Source organism: Argiope bruennichi, chromosome 3, assembly GCF_947563725.1.
Source record: "Argiope bruennichi chromosome 3, qqArgBrue1.1, whole genome shotgun sequence".
NCBI classification, from domain to species: domain Eukaryota; kingdom Metazoa; phylum Arthropoda; class Arachnida; order Araneae; family Araneidae; genus Argiope; species Argiope bruennichi.
The window spans coordinates 120,986,462-121,001,766 of NC_079153.1; the positions used below are offsets into that span (position 1 = coordinate 120,986,462).

At 24.3% G+C, this 15,305-nt stretch overlaps 1 protein-coding gene across 2 annotated transcripts in view; it reads left to right on the forward strand.

Annotated features, from left to right (window-relative positions):
• The first annotated feature begins 2,047 nt into the window (after positions 1-2,047).
• The window catches only part of LOC129963566 (bifunctional 3'-5' exonuclease/ATP-dependent helicase WRN-like), a 42,516-nt gene continuing 29,258 nt past the window's right edge, over positions 2,048-15,305 (forward strand). Inside the window, exons 1-6 of one of the 2 annotated variants that reach the window (XM_056078027.1) lie at positions 2,048-2,113; positions 5,374-5,545; positions 7,491-7,586; positions 8,298-8,460; positions 11,264-11,333; positions 13,105-13,172. In XM_056078027.1, the coding sequence (XP_055934002.1) occupies positions 2,112-2,113; positions 5,374-5,545; positions 7,491-7,586; positions 8,298-8,460; positions 11,264-11,333; positions 13,105-13,172 (571 nt within the window). In that variant the 5' untranslated portion in view covers positions 2,048-2,111. Of the gene's footprint in view, positions 2,249-5,373; positions 5,546-7,490; positions 7,587-8,297; positions 8,461-11,263; positions 11,334-13,104; positions 13,173-15,305 lie in introns of both variants that reach the window. The other variant, XM_056078026.1, reaches the window with a different exon arrangement.

A 15,305-nucleotide genomic window follows, 5' to 3' on the forward strand; every position in this document is an offset into this window, starting at 1 on the left:
TATTTTAAAAAATTTAAATTTTTTTCACTCTTTTCTTTTCAACAATATACCATTTTAACTATTTCACTCTTAAAATGCATAATAATCATCTCTATTAAACATTTCATGTTGATCAAAAAAAGAAATATTTCATAATTTTTAAAAAATGAATTTAGATTGTAAATCGATGCAGAAATTCAATATATTGATTCTAATAATAAGCATAATAATTTGCACCAATGCTATTTTTTAATTGATGCTCTTAGATACTTAAAGCTTATTATTCTAATTATTTTTGTACAGCTTCATTTTTTAAGTACTAGTCTAGTTTTCAATAAGTAGAACTTTATAAAAAAGTTTAGATAAAAATTTAAGAATGATTTCATAGCATTAATATAAAATTCATAATCATGATTTAAAAATAACTTACTTTACTGTCAAATCCACCAATATTAAAACACTTGCATTAGTTATCTGTAAAGTTAATTTGTTTCATAATGAAAAATATCACTACAACTCCCAAATTTTATAACCAGTCTTTAATAGGTACTTCATCAATTGCATGTATAAAATACTAATTAAGAATAAATTGATAAAAAATCAAAATTTTTGATTAAAAAATTGCAAAAAAAATCAAAATATAAAAACAATATTAATTCTTGAATAAAATAATAAAAGAAATATACAACTGTAACGTACATAAAGAAAAAAAACAATATTATATGCATATCATACAGAAGAAAAAAAATCCTTAGAATATTATAGAGATTACATTCCACTTCGTCTTTACTAATTACATATATAGATTTTCATTTCAAATAAGTATTTCCAAAAACTTTTGATTTTTTTAAGTGTTTAGATTTTACTATAATGAAATATATTGTACAAATAATTAGTGTTTTTTTAAAAAAAGAATGTACAGTCAAAATCTGTTTTTGCTGCAGAGGAAAAAAAAAAATTCTGAATGGGAAAGCAAGAACACACTTAAATTGCAATTTAAAAAATTCTCAGAATTTCTGGAATTAAAATGAAATATTCAAATTATCACTGTTATTAAGCTTTTCATTATGTCATAATATCTAACATATAGAACAAAGTCAACATAAAATCGATGTTTATGAATTCTTCACTGAATGAATAAATGCACCTATTTCCATACCATAGTAAACATTGCAAAAAGAAAAGAGCACAACAAATGCAGAGACAAAGAGTGCAAATAAAAACATTCTTAAAAGCTTTTGATATGTAATGCTCATACGAACTATCAAATGACTTGATATAATTCATACTGAGTTCAAATCATATCACTGTCATATAGCTCTGCTTGTAGCTTTCAAATCCGTTTTGCTCTTCTTAGTTTTCCTTGCATTTTTGACTGGTGGTGAATCCTGCTGTTCGTTACTATTTGATGAGGATGGAACAATTTTATGTTCGTTGGGAAATTTAGATAACAGCTCGCTCATTTTCAATTTCATTCCACCACCTAGTCGGAAAGAACCAGCTGCTCCTTTTCCTTTCGTCTGAATTATAGTACCTGATGCAACTGCCATTAATAAATATCTCTTAACATATGCAGAAATTTTCTTTTCTTCTACATTAAAATTACTTGAAATATATTTCTTTATCGCCTGAACTGACGACCCATTACGGTCGTTTAACATCGCAATTGACAATAACACCATCTCTGACACTTTTGGATGCTTATTGGTGTTATTCGCAGCCAAAGTTTTGTCAGCGGATTTCTTTTTCAAATTCATTTGAAGTTCAGCAGGGAAGAAATTCTTAAAATGTTAAATATATTTGCAACAATCTCAAAAACGAAATCCTCAGGTTTGTTTAGTTTCAATCCATTCAGTTCAGTTCTTTTGATTCAACTCTTCTTATTCCTTTGAAAATAATTAGGCACATTAATTAGTAATTTTTACAAATCATTAATAATTTACTTGAAATATCTGCATTATCAAATTTAATATATTTATGCGTATTTTTTGCCTTATACTTTAGCATTTTTCACTTACGCTTTTTTCTTGCCTTAAGAACTATTTTATTTGATATCATGAAATGGCTTCACTTTTTGAGTACTCGTTGAGTGCGCGGAAAAATTTTGTTCAAATTAAAGACAGCTTATAATTATGTAAACAATATAAGATTTTTATAATCTTTTGGTCATTATTAGATTCATATGAGTTTCATTCTATTAAATGTAGAATAGTATGAAATTTTTTATTTAGATGTAGTTGTAAAAGTCATTTCATAACTTTTTTAAGATGTAAGTAATTTTTAATGGAACACAATTAATCTCTGATATTATATTCATCACTTGTTAGTTTTTGTTGGTTTATAAAGTTAATTTTCATTTAATGTTTGTTTTTAGCAAGATGTTAGAAAATATGAAAAACAAATTTTTGTTTTTCCGTTTTATAATTATATTTTATTAAAGAAAATTTCTTGTATAAAAATAACTTGTTAGAAATATGGGACTTTTATTTTAATGTGATTAAAGAAAGCCGAGGAAACATCATGAATCAATTTATTTGCAAACTCTAACTTTTAAACAAAGTATAAATTTTCATATTGACAAAATGTCATGTTTTAATTGGATAACTTAATAATGAATTGCCTTAAGAATGTGTATACATTATTAAATTCCAACCAGTTCCACTTTCCTAAATGTATTCTACATTGAGATTTTTAAATGATGAATTTAGGAAAAGTCTTCTGTAAGAAAATGATAATTTTTTCCCTTGTTATTCTAAAATTGTGCTCGGTGCATTAAAGAATATTTTTTATTTTACTGCTTGTTTATTTCTGTGATTTTGAAATTGATTTTGTTATGAATAAAAGGCTAAGGAATTTTGTTAGACATAGTTTTCTTATTTAAACTTATTCAGTTATTAGATGATTGTTATTTGTATTAATTTTTTTTAATGGTTAAGCTTTTTTCAAAATTTACATGACAATATATATAATTTTTAATTAATCTAGGCTCTAGAAGTAATTTTTCTATCACTTGATCTCTGGCTATTTAACTTCTATATTGCACACGCTATTTTATTTCCTACAGAACCAAAATGCTGAGCTTTCAGACTCTTCTAAAATTATATAAGGTTCAAAGACTTATTCACAATTTCTCTTTCCTCTATTCTGCCTTCTTATTCAGTAGTTGCATTGTGTTCTTTCTAAGGCTTAGACAAAGAATCCTTAATAAAATATAAAAATTGACTATTTCTTTGAAATTATGAAGAATAAAACACATAAAAAAACTAAATGTGTGTTTTTTTTAATCATATTTTACATATATATATTTATAATTAGTATATATCTGAATAAAATGGTGTTGAGCAACAGATGTTTAATATTAATTTCAGTGATATTCATAATTTTTTTTTTAGATGGTGATAACATCTCAGTCAGAAATGTTATAGAATATAAAAAAAAATCTGACTTCTAAGTAATTGAAAATTTGGACCAATGTATACATATACTTTTCTCCAATTATCATACCTTTCTAACTGAATATTTAGGTGTTTGGAAAATTTATTTACTGTTTTGGATGGTGTGAATTTGCTAGAAAAGTATAAAATATTATTCAAAATCATGAAAAATTTCTAGTATAAAGTAGATCATTCCAAACCAGATAATCCAAATAAAATTTTTTTATGGAATTAAAGTTTTTTATTTAATATTTTTATAAGGTTTCATTTTTAAATATGCGAGATAAAATGGAATTTTTAACAAGTTGAATATTTTAGCATTTTGTTTAATGTACTCATCCGCATGATTTGACATTGGGGGAGCACACAAATATAGATTATTTGAAGGCATATTTAATATATTAAGTAGTAGAAGACATTACATAACATAGCCCATTCACATAGATGCGAGTTAAATTGATAATTTCAAACTCTTAAATAAAAAAATAAAAAATCTACTACACTGCTAAACTTATAAATTTAACTCAACTGCTATGAGCCTCCTATATTTTAAAACAGTACTTGTTTACCTAGCATAGTTATTGTGAAGTAAAATAACACCAAATCTAATTATAGTTAAAGTAATTTTTTCTTGATTCCCAAATGCTTAAGGAGTTCATATAAGGCAGAAAACTGCTCTGGAATTCAATTTCATAGTTGGCAAAACATTTAAATACAGCAAAGCTTAGTGAACTCTACAATCTGTAATATTAAGGGGACAGTAGACTTAGATAAGCAAAAATGGACAAAAAGGTGTAATTTTATTTTTATTGTTTCATCACCAAAATATATGTTTATATTTAACTAAAATAGTGTAATAAAATGTATTGTTCAATAAAATAAATATTTGAAGGGTTAAGAGGAAAAAAAAACATCTTAATGATTTTTTTTTCAATGATATTGTAATTAAATTTAAATATCGTTGAAATGTTCCAGGCATCATAATTTTTGAAGAAATTAAATTAAATTGATAATAAAGATTTCAGTCAAACATTAAAAGAAAAGGTTTTAGGTTTCGAGCTTTTTAGCTACTTAAAAGTTAATTTTAGTTCAGAAAAACATAACATTCTTATGAAAATTCAGTAAATGTGCATAAAAATATTTCTAAAAAAATTAGTATTTAATTGGAATTACAAAATCATACATAGTTTTGTTCCAAATAGATTTACATTGGTAATAAGAAAAAAATGATAGAAAAAAATTAATTCGTCTGAAATATTTTTAATTTTAAAAAAATATTTATTTAAAAATTTTTTAAAAATAATAAATTTTGTTTTAAAATGTATTTTAAAGAAATTTGACGTATTTATATTTTAATACATATGCATAAAATTTTTTATAACCCTAACTGAATAATTTCCCAAAGTGTCTAATAGAGTCCACTTTCCTCTTAAATAATCATAATTTGTGATTAAGGTTTGAGTTCGGCAGGTACTTCTCTCTTATTTGAATTTGTGACTCTTTACCTTAAATTATTTAAATCCAAAAAACTCATATCATTATTTTTGCCTCCTTTCACTAATGAATATTAATACATGGTGCAATGCTATGTAGCTTGTTACTGTGTGTATCAGTTGAATATTTTAAAATCTATATTTATATACATGGTTTGATAGCTTGACATTTGTTTAGTAGTAACTTCCTAAATTTGGTAATGGATCTAATACAGTCAAGATCATTATAATGGTAGCCATCTTGTGAAAAGTCATGAACAATATCATGTTTTTTAATCAAATTCATAGTTTGGGTGCTTTGCTAATAAATCTTTTATTATTGTTTTCACAGCTCCTAAATTTTATATTATATAACCATTCTTATTTAAATTTATTCAGAATATTGAAAAATTGTTTGAACTAACTATGCATTTAGAAAAAAATTAAATATGCAATTTTTTTTTATTAAATAATATAATTTTTTTTAGGTTGACAAATGACATGAATGAAAAAATTTCTATCCTTGAAGTAAGTTTTGCAAAAGCAATTGATACTCTGAAGAATTTCAAAAATGAAAAGTTCATTAATGATCTTGGAAGTAAAATTGAAGCAGCTACATCAGCTTTAGATGCTATCAGTGAATTTAAGAAAGATATTAAGGTAAAATTATTTATAAAATTATAAAAATTTATGAAAGAATATAAAATGACTATTGCAGTAAATTATATTATCACGAATTTTTATGAAAATTATTCCCTTATAGGAAATTTTTTACCTTTATGAATACATCTTAATTAAAAAAAAAAAAAATTTAAGTTTAAACCACTGGATACTAATATTAAGTATGTAATTCTCAGATTTAAATGCAATTTGTGTGTAAATGTCAAAGCCGTGTAAATTTGTTTTCAAATGTCTTTAGCCATTGATGACTTAAGGTATCTGTCTATCTACAGAGACAAATTTTTGAAAAACCCCTCTAATGAGCTATTTCAGTTCATTTTCTGGATCAATGTGATTGCAAATAATGAAATATATTGATCAAAAAATTCTGTGACAATTGAGATTCTGTAAAATGTGTCATTTAGGGTAAAAAATAATGAAAAGCAAAACATTTTACAAAAAAATTTAACTGTACATATTACATTTATTTTTATGCACAACATACTTACAGCTATGACTAAGGGAATGAGAATCTAAGAAATATATGTATTTTCAAAAGAGATAGCTATTCAAATATTTCTGTATTGAAAATTTCACAAAATGCGTTGTTGAAAATTACATTAGGTAGCTCTAAAAGAAAAACTACTCAACTCAAATTTATATTCATTGTAAAGGACACCATATTTTAATGTCCTTGCAGAAAAATAGGACTATGATGGGACAGGACTTTCTTACTTTCAAACATTTAAAATATCCATAAGAATCTATTAATAAAGATGAATGTGCATGTGTTGATGCTTTACAGACCAAATTATTTGATTTACAACTACCAAATTTACACATATATACTTTGAAAAGTAAAAATGTGTTCCAAGGAATGCTTTTTTTTTTTTAAATTTTAATTAAAAAGTGAGCTGAATTTTGAATTTTTCCCCTGATAACTGTTGAAAATATTGCACATACATGCATTTTTGTGGGACTGATAGTCATATGATCTTAATAAAATTTTATAATTGCTCAAATCTCCTTTTTCATTTTTTTATGTAAGTTCGGCCTTAAACAAGCTAAGAAACATTCAAGAAATATAATAAGATATAAGGATAAAAAATAAAATAATTATAATGATACTTTCTGAATTTCATGGCAAAGGAAGCTGGAAAGGTCTATGTTATCTAGTGAACTTAGGAATAACTCCTAGACTTAATCAGATGGGAACATGTACATGATTTTTATTAAATATAAACTAGAAAATAATTTTATTAATAATTTTTGTTTCTAATTACAACTTATTAAATATAAATAGTAATAGATATTTAAAATATAAATAGATATTTAATAAATTAAATGTAAATATTATTAAATGTCTTTTTTTTAAAAATGTAACAAGAATAGGAAACTTCTAGCACATTGCTGGTATAGCATTTATTTTTCATTCAAGCAATTTGAATAAAAATTATTCTTATTAAATACTGATAAAATAAATTTCTAACAACATTTTATTATATCAAAAAAATTAACTGAAAATATGTTTTGTTTAAATATCGGAAAAAAAAAAAACTTTTGTAACTTGTAATGCTTTGGCAATTTTTAAAAAGTGTTTTTTGTCTGATTTCCAACAGTAAATTACTTGAAAACCTCTGTATCCATCTCAAATATACAGCTCTTGATTTTAAGTTTACTTTAATGTGATATTGTTGTCCTTTGTTCGAACAAAATGTAGGTTTAATTGCATGGTAATTATCATATCATAGTCATATGTTGCATCCTTAATCTTTAATTATAAATTTACTAATAATTTTTAATTATTGTTTACTGTGAAGCTTCAAACTTTATCTGAATCATTGAGTGGATAAGCTTGGATATCTTGCATATTTTTATTAAATATACAATATCATAATGACTGTTCTGGTAAACTATGAAAAATTGATGTTTATATTTTCCCTAGGAAGACATTAACATTGATGAATTCAGTGAAAATGAGATACAACCAAGTGATGACGAGTGGGGTAGCAATCCAGATGATTTTGATGATATGATAAAGGTAGATTTTACTTTATTTCACTCTAGCTTTTGTATAAATTATCTTTTTAGGTATTTATTACAGAAATCTCATTCAGTAGTGCAAAGTTTATTTGCTAAACAAATGAATTAGTTTGATATTTAAAAGAAGAATCAAAATTACCTTACAAAGTCAACTTTGCAGTATGAATTGTTTAGAAGGATTTGATCATTTTTCTCTTTTTTCATTCTTTTTTATAATGCTCCAAAATGAATAGAAATTAAAATGAGCTGTTTTACAAGAGCATTGAATAGTTTATCTTGTGGTGACTAACTTTTTTGTCAGGAGTTTAATGTGTTTAAATAATTTTTAAGTGTAACATGTTGCAGTAAAATATTTTTAATTAATTGGTAGCATTTTTCATTTTATACTATACCTATGTAATAATAAAAAAAGCATAAGTTTCTCAAGTCCAGTATAACAAAAAACTGTACATTATTCTAAAAAAATGTCATTTCTGTTAATTAGCATCTATTCTGGTATTAATTTTAGCATTTCTGTGTACCCTTTTTTTAAAGGTGCTAGTTTTTTGTATCTAAATAAAAGTGAACACATTGATACTAGTTCAAACTTAGTAAAAAAATGTTCAAAAGTATTTTTGAAATTTTTTTACATTAAAAAAATGTGTAATTATTTATTCTTTAAATAACATTTCTCTTACATTGAAACTATCAATATTTTTCTTTTGTCAAGGCCTGTGAAGATGCTGAAATTAGTATTAATTCCATTGAAGAAGCATCTTCTGATCCACCGATAGAAAATGAAGATCAGAATAGCTGTTCAGACAATGAAGAAAATAATTTAAATACATCAAATGAAGATAATTTGCTAGTACCTTCTAATAATGATGATTTTGGTATGGATTTAATGATACTAACAATACAGTGTGTTAAAGTAAATTTTATATTGTATATATATATATATATATATGTATATATATAATATTATTTCATCAACTTTTATAATTAATGAAATTTTTTTTGAATTTCATAATTTTTTTTTATTTTTAGTTTATATAATTTATGGAAGAACTTTACATAAAATTTGTATATATAAACATGATATATTTTATTATAAAGGATTTTTTCTTTCTACAATGTTATTTTCTGATTTTTCACTACTTAAATATTAAAGCACAGATTTTTATTTTTTTATTATTATTATTTTCATTACTAGCATCATATCACTCATAAATGGGTTCTGCAGTTGAAATTGAAATATCATGATTTTAAAATACCTACATTTAGTATTGAAAACAAAATTCTGAAATTATTTTAATTGATTGTTATCATGAATTTGATCTAAATGTTGAAGTAGAAAAATTGTGCATTCTTTGTTTCTCTTTATAATTTTCAATATTTTCTTTTATATATATATATATATATATATATATATATATATATATATACTTATAATAAAGCTCAATGTGTGTGTGTTGGCGCTCTACATGCCAGACCCTTCGACAAACAGCTACGAAATTTGGGACGTGTATACCTTGGAGGCCGGGAATGTGCACCTCGGGGTTATTTTTTCGAATTTTTAATTAGAATTTTATTTATTTAAAAAATAAGCAAAATTTTGGCGTGTTTCTGCTATAACTTCCGAAAATATTACAGCACAAAAAAGATTTTTGCATCAAGTTAAAGATCAAAAATTTCTCTTTTAATTGATACCAATGTTTTAACCTTAAAATTAAATTTCTATTTTTAATTAATTTTTTTAACTATATTTTTCAACAATTTTTTTCGTACAATATAAAAATAAAATTTAAGCTGCACGAGCACGTTTCGCATTCATGGGGGAAAAATTAGCCTTTTTCAAAATGTTGCCATCACATTGATTAAAGCTCCAATTGAAAATAAATTAAATCTTTTTGTAAATGAAATCTGCAAAAATATAATTTTCAGCACGTGTCTGTAGGAAATGAAACAAATATGAAATATTATTTTTTCTAAAAAATAAATTCAAGAAAATTTATTTTATGATCTTTTACACTATCTATATTATTAATCCAATAAATCAGTTTTATTTTCAGGCAAGTTTTGTTTAATATGAACAGGATATCCATTCAAATCAGGGCCACACAGCTAATTTGCAAACCTTTAGTAATAGACACAGATCTTCTAAAATGGTCTAAATGGAAAATGATTATGTTTTATGTAACTTGATCCAATAAATGCTCTAAGAAATAACAAATTTTTGATTTTACATAAAGCTTCTGCTGTGGAAATCACGTTTAACAAAATATTCTTGAAACACTAATATTTTAAATAAAAAGAATTAATTTCCAATCAACTAAATCAATCACTTAAACTGACTGATTTATGAAAATTTGAATATCACCATTCAATAAAAAAGGATAATTTTAGATTTTTCAAAGATCGTTTCAAAGAAAATACGCCAATCAGCGTGCAGGTTTCTCAAGATTAATTGGACTAAAATTATGAAAATGTTGAATTTTTAAAATTCAAAACTTCATAAATCAGTCTTAGTTGATCGTTGAAATTAGAAATATTCATTCATTTATTTAAAATTTGGTGTGTCCAGAATATTTATCAGAATCTGATACCTCACTGCATTAAATTTAGACTTCATAATTTTTGAAATATATTTATAGGCCGAAACAAAATATTATTATGGATTTCATTTCAATCTTTTTGAAAGCAAAACTAAAAATTGAATTTTATGCTGATTCTGAGAAATTTTTGTTGAATTATTCTTTGAGATATTACATAAATTATGAAAAATATTTTGTAATTCACATAAGACTTAAATACCGAGCGATTCTGTTTGCAGTACTCATATTCAATAATAATAATGATAATAAAAATGATAAATAAAATAAAATGCTTGGTTTCATTAAAAAATATCTTTATATTAATTGCAATCTCATATAATCAATATATATATAGTAAATTGAACGAAACGGTCTAAACAACAGTATAAGTTTGGTATGACTATCAAAATTTGAAGATTAAAAATGTTTTGTTTGAGAAGCTATTAAGAGACAAGTTACTGAAAATATTTAATTGAAAATTGTAGCGAGCAGTAATATTGGTGAACCGGCTGGTCGCCAAAGGCGGCTAGTATATATATAAAGTAAGAAATATTTTGAAAACGAAACTAAAATGAAAACGAAACAAACAGTTTCGATTTTCCTATTAACTTGATTTTAATACTTTTATATATATTTATATATAAAGATCCAAATTCTTCCAATACTAATATTGTTCTGGTATTATAGAACCTCCTTGATGTAAACGAGCAATTGTTATTTGATGATATTTAAACTAGAATGTATATTTACTATTAAAATCTTTGCTTTTAATAAATTCAGTAAAGCATCAGAAATATGATGGCCTTGTTTTTGAAATGTATGCAAGTTCCAGTTGTAAATTAAGAAATATATCATTTGTTGTATATTTACATTATATTTTTATATATAATTTCTATTAAAATCTTAAGCACTTAGTACAATAAAATTACTAATTATTTACTTCTTAAAACATGAAATTGAAATCGCATTGCATTTTTTATTAATCTGATTTTCCTGATTAATCTGATTTGAAACGTTCCTTTATTCTTAATTTTATTATTTGTGTGAAATCTGTTATGATCAAAAACATGTATCTTCAGTTTTTTCCTCTTTTTTTTTAAAGATTGTGATCCACCTTCAGATGAACATTTTCGAATTCTAAAGCAATTTTTTGGCCATGCATCTTTTAGACCGTAAGTGGATATTTTGTAAATCATAAAAGAAAAAAAAAAAAATCAACAACAAAAAAACAAAAACAAATGGAACAGTATATAATACTTTATTTTAAAACTGTTTTTACAGCACTGCTAATATATTTTTTACATATTGAGATAAAATTTTTCAAGTGGTTGTCTATTTTATTAAATGCTGGAATAAATTCAATTTATATAATTCTTAAAATTAATTATTTTCTAGCCACTTTAATTTAAATTTCACTTTGACTTTTGAACTGTGTAACTTAAGGTTTACCTATGCTTCTCAGAGTCTAAATTCTGAAATTTCAAATGTCCACCATTTAATTTGCAGTATCACATAAAAATCTTGTGGCTAAAATAAATGCAAATAAATTTCAGTAAAAATCTCTTCTGACAATATATTTACTCCCATGCCATCCCTTTCTGATTTTATGCATTTCTGTTGTGAGAAGCCACTCTCTGGGCATGAATTTAATAAAGAATATGTTAAAAATTAACATTCTGCCAATTTACAAGGAAGAAGAATAACGTCATGACTTAAAGAGGAACTAATAATCTTTTATCAACAAGAACCATTTAAATAACTTTTCTCCAGGGTTTGTAATTAATTGTTTCCCTAATTTGTTAACACTTTTTTTTTTTTTTTTTTTTTTTTGTAGAAAATTTGTTGAAACAAGGATTTTAATCATGGAGCATATATTATATATTCTGGAAAAGAAAAAAAATTCTTCCACAACATATTAAACATGAATCTGATTGCCATTTGTCAAACTGTTTTTTTATATTTATTTTTACAGTTTCACAAAAAATTAACTGGCAGAACTTGAAATATGTTTTATTCGCATAATGTGGATTTAAAGTTTAAATTGATCCACCTGATAATTTTTATTTCTCTCTCTCTCTTTTCATAATGTTGATCTTAGGTAATGTGAATTTCATAGAAATTGTATATTTCTTTGTGTTTTTAAAGTTTATAAATTTACTTAAAATCATTTAAAACATTTAACTTTTCCTTTTTAACATTTTTCCTAGTTTATAGAAATAATTCTGTTTGATAGTCTAAATGTAAAATAATTATTATTACTGAAAATATAAACCATATTAAACAATTTGTGATAGTTTCTTTCACCCATCAATTAAACCTTATCATTTTTCCATTTTGGAGGCGAACTTATTGGTGTTTTCGAAAATCATTTTTATGAAATTTAAATTCCAATTGCATTGTTTGCAGAAAATATTTAAATTTCAGTGCTTATTTAAAAAGAAAAACATGTCTTCATTTTGTTTAAATGGTTGTACTCAAAATTATTGCTGTAAAGAAAGAAAGTGCCCACCCTCCCCTGCAAAATCGTTACTTTTTTGTTTTTGTTTTCACAATTTTATTATATGTTATTGATGTTGGTATTATATGGTTTTGATTTTGCTAGCATTCCCTTGTAGGCAATACTACATAGTTTTTGATATATATATTACTCAAAAATACAAAAATGATGTTTTTAAAGCTGTAGTGTATGAAGTCTAAATAGATTTATTATTTAATTAAGATTTATTGTTACTTTTTATGTGTTCATATTACAAATTTATTTAAAGCATTGAAACTTTGAATATTGTTTTCCATGAACATGATGAAAAATTTGAAGTTATTTTGGGTTGCAACAATTCTTTTTCAGTTTTCTGAATAGCTTTTTTATTTTATTTTTGTATATTTATACTCATACTGTACTATTATGCTTAATTCTAATGTCTGTCACTAAATTATTTCCTTCAGAATGCAGTGGAAAATAATACACAGTGTTATGTTAGAACAAAAAGATGTGTGTGCTGTAATGGCTACCGGTAAGTACATTTATATTTTATGTTTGTTTGCATTCATTGAAAATCAGCCTTGCGTAATCATTTAAATTTTATCTTTGAGATAGTTAAATTGTTGAGATAGTTTTTTTAAAATAATATCTATTCAGGATGTAAAAATTATAATTTTTATTTGAGTGATTTTTCCCATACAGATAATATAGCAAAAATCATTATTATATGAATGTATTTCAAATAACTGTAATCATGTTTAGGAAATTTCACATGAGGTGACACATTAGTGTGTTTAAATTTTTGCTTGTTTTCTTTTGTTACAGGAACAATCTTTTTCCATATTGTTCCTGTATACTACACATCAGATAATGAAAACATTTGTTTGTTAGATAACAAATAAAATACTTACATTCTTAAAAGATTAAGAGTATATTCACATTGGACAGTTTTTAATCATTCTACTGAGGATTGAAAACGAGTCAGATGTAGTCAGATGTAGCATTTTGCTCATACTGCATATATATACAATAGCTCATATTTGGTTGGTTTTGTATAAATTTGTTTGCCAAAAAATTAACATCATAGAGAAAATATTAACAAGTCAGAACATTCAACTAAACATTAAAGTTTAATAAAAGCCCTGAATATAAAGTACAAATTTGCTTTTTCTATTCAGAATCCAGAAAAATGAAAATTTCTCTTTTTCTGTTAATGATAGATCACCAAATAATAATGGATTTAATAACAAATAAATTAAAATATTTATGTTAAATCCGTGCCAATTTCATTTTTTCTTTATTATATTTGTGTTTATTATGTCTTTATTATATTTTTATTTATATTTGTTGTCAATTAAAATAAAAATAATTATAGGTAATACTTTATATGTAAGATATAAGTTTTTCCACTTCAATTTTGTATGAAGAATGTTGAATTTGTATTTAAAAAAATCTTGTTTTCCACCTTAAAAGCTAATGTACAAATATAGCCTGTGAATAATTCATTATATCAGCATCTATTAATGAGTATATAAGTTGTGTGTTATCAGTTCTCATATGCAAATATTTCAAGTGTAAGTTCGCATAAATTCTGCCTTTTACGCATTCTGAATTATAATGTGTTGAATATATGTACTCAACAAAGTCATTGAATTTTATCAATATCCAGTTTTTCATATTAGTAAACTTCAAAATTGAGAATTTTAATAATTCTATCAATTACTTGTAATTAGTTTTAAGTTAAATTACATTTCAGTGTTGACAAAAATTTACTGGATTCAAATAAAGAGCTTTTACATGTTATATTGCTTGAAATTTAAGCTAACTTAATATGAATTTTTATCAGTTATTCATTATGTACTGCCTAATAATGACTAAAAGTGTTGTTCAGTACTCCTAAGCAGGAGCTGCAATTTCTGCCAATATCCTTAAATTGTATGTTTTATATTTCAACTATTACACAAAAGCAATAAAAAAAAAGGTAATAAAATAACATTTTCAATATTGCTAATGCATGAGAATATTTTCTATTTTGTTAATGGAAGTAATTTTAAAAGGTGACTTTGTTAACGAAATTAAATTTATTTTCTGTATCAAAAAATAAAAAAATTATGCATTCTTGTGTAAAGTTATTTGATTCAGTGAAAATAATCAGTGAGCATCTACTGCTGACTGATGTACTTTGTTGCAGCAATCAATTATATCTTGATAATTCAATAAAGTTTTGGATTCCATATTGTAATACTAATTGTCTCTGGCGACCAGCTGATTTATTGGGAAAATTAGTTATATTTAATTTCAGCTAATTCATTTTGTCCTTTCACTTTTAATTTCATATTCATGATTCTACCAAATTGATAGACATTAAAGCCATGTTATTTGAACTATCTTACTTAAGTTATGTTTATTGTGTACATAAACCTTTCTCATAGGGTCTAATTCCATAATACTTTAACATTATTAAAAATGTAAATGGGTGGTTCATTTATCTTCTATATTTCATGAATTTTAACTTCACTTTTTTATTTGTCTTGTAAACAACAGATGTTAAATAGAATCCTTCTTCCTCAGTTTTCTGTAATGGAAAAATATCATGTAATTAAAAAAATCACGAAACAGTAAAAATGGTTTGAATTTCAGAGCAGCAGTATAATTTGTTGTTAAA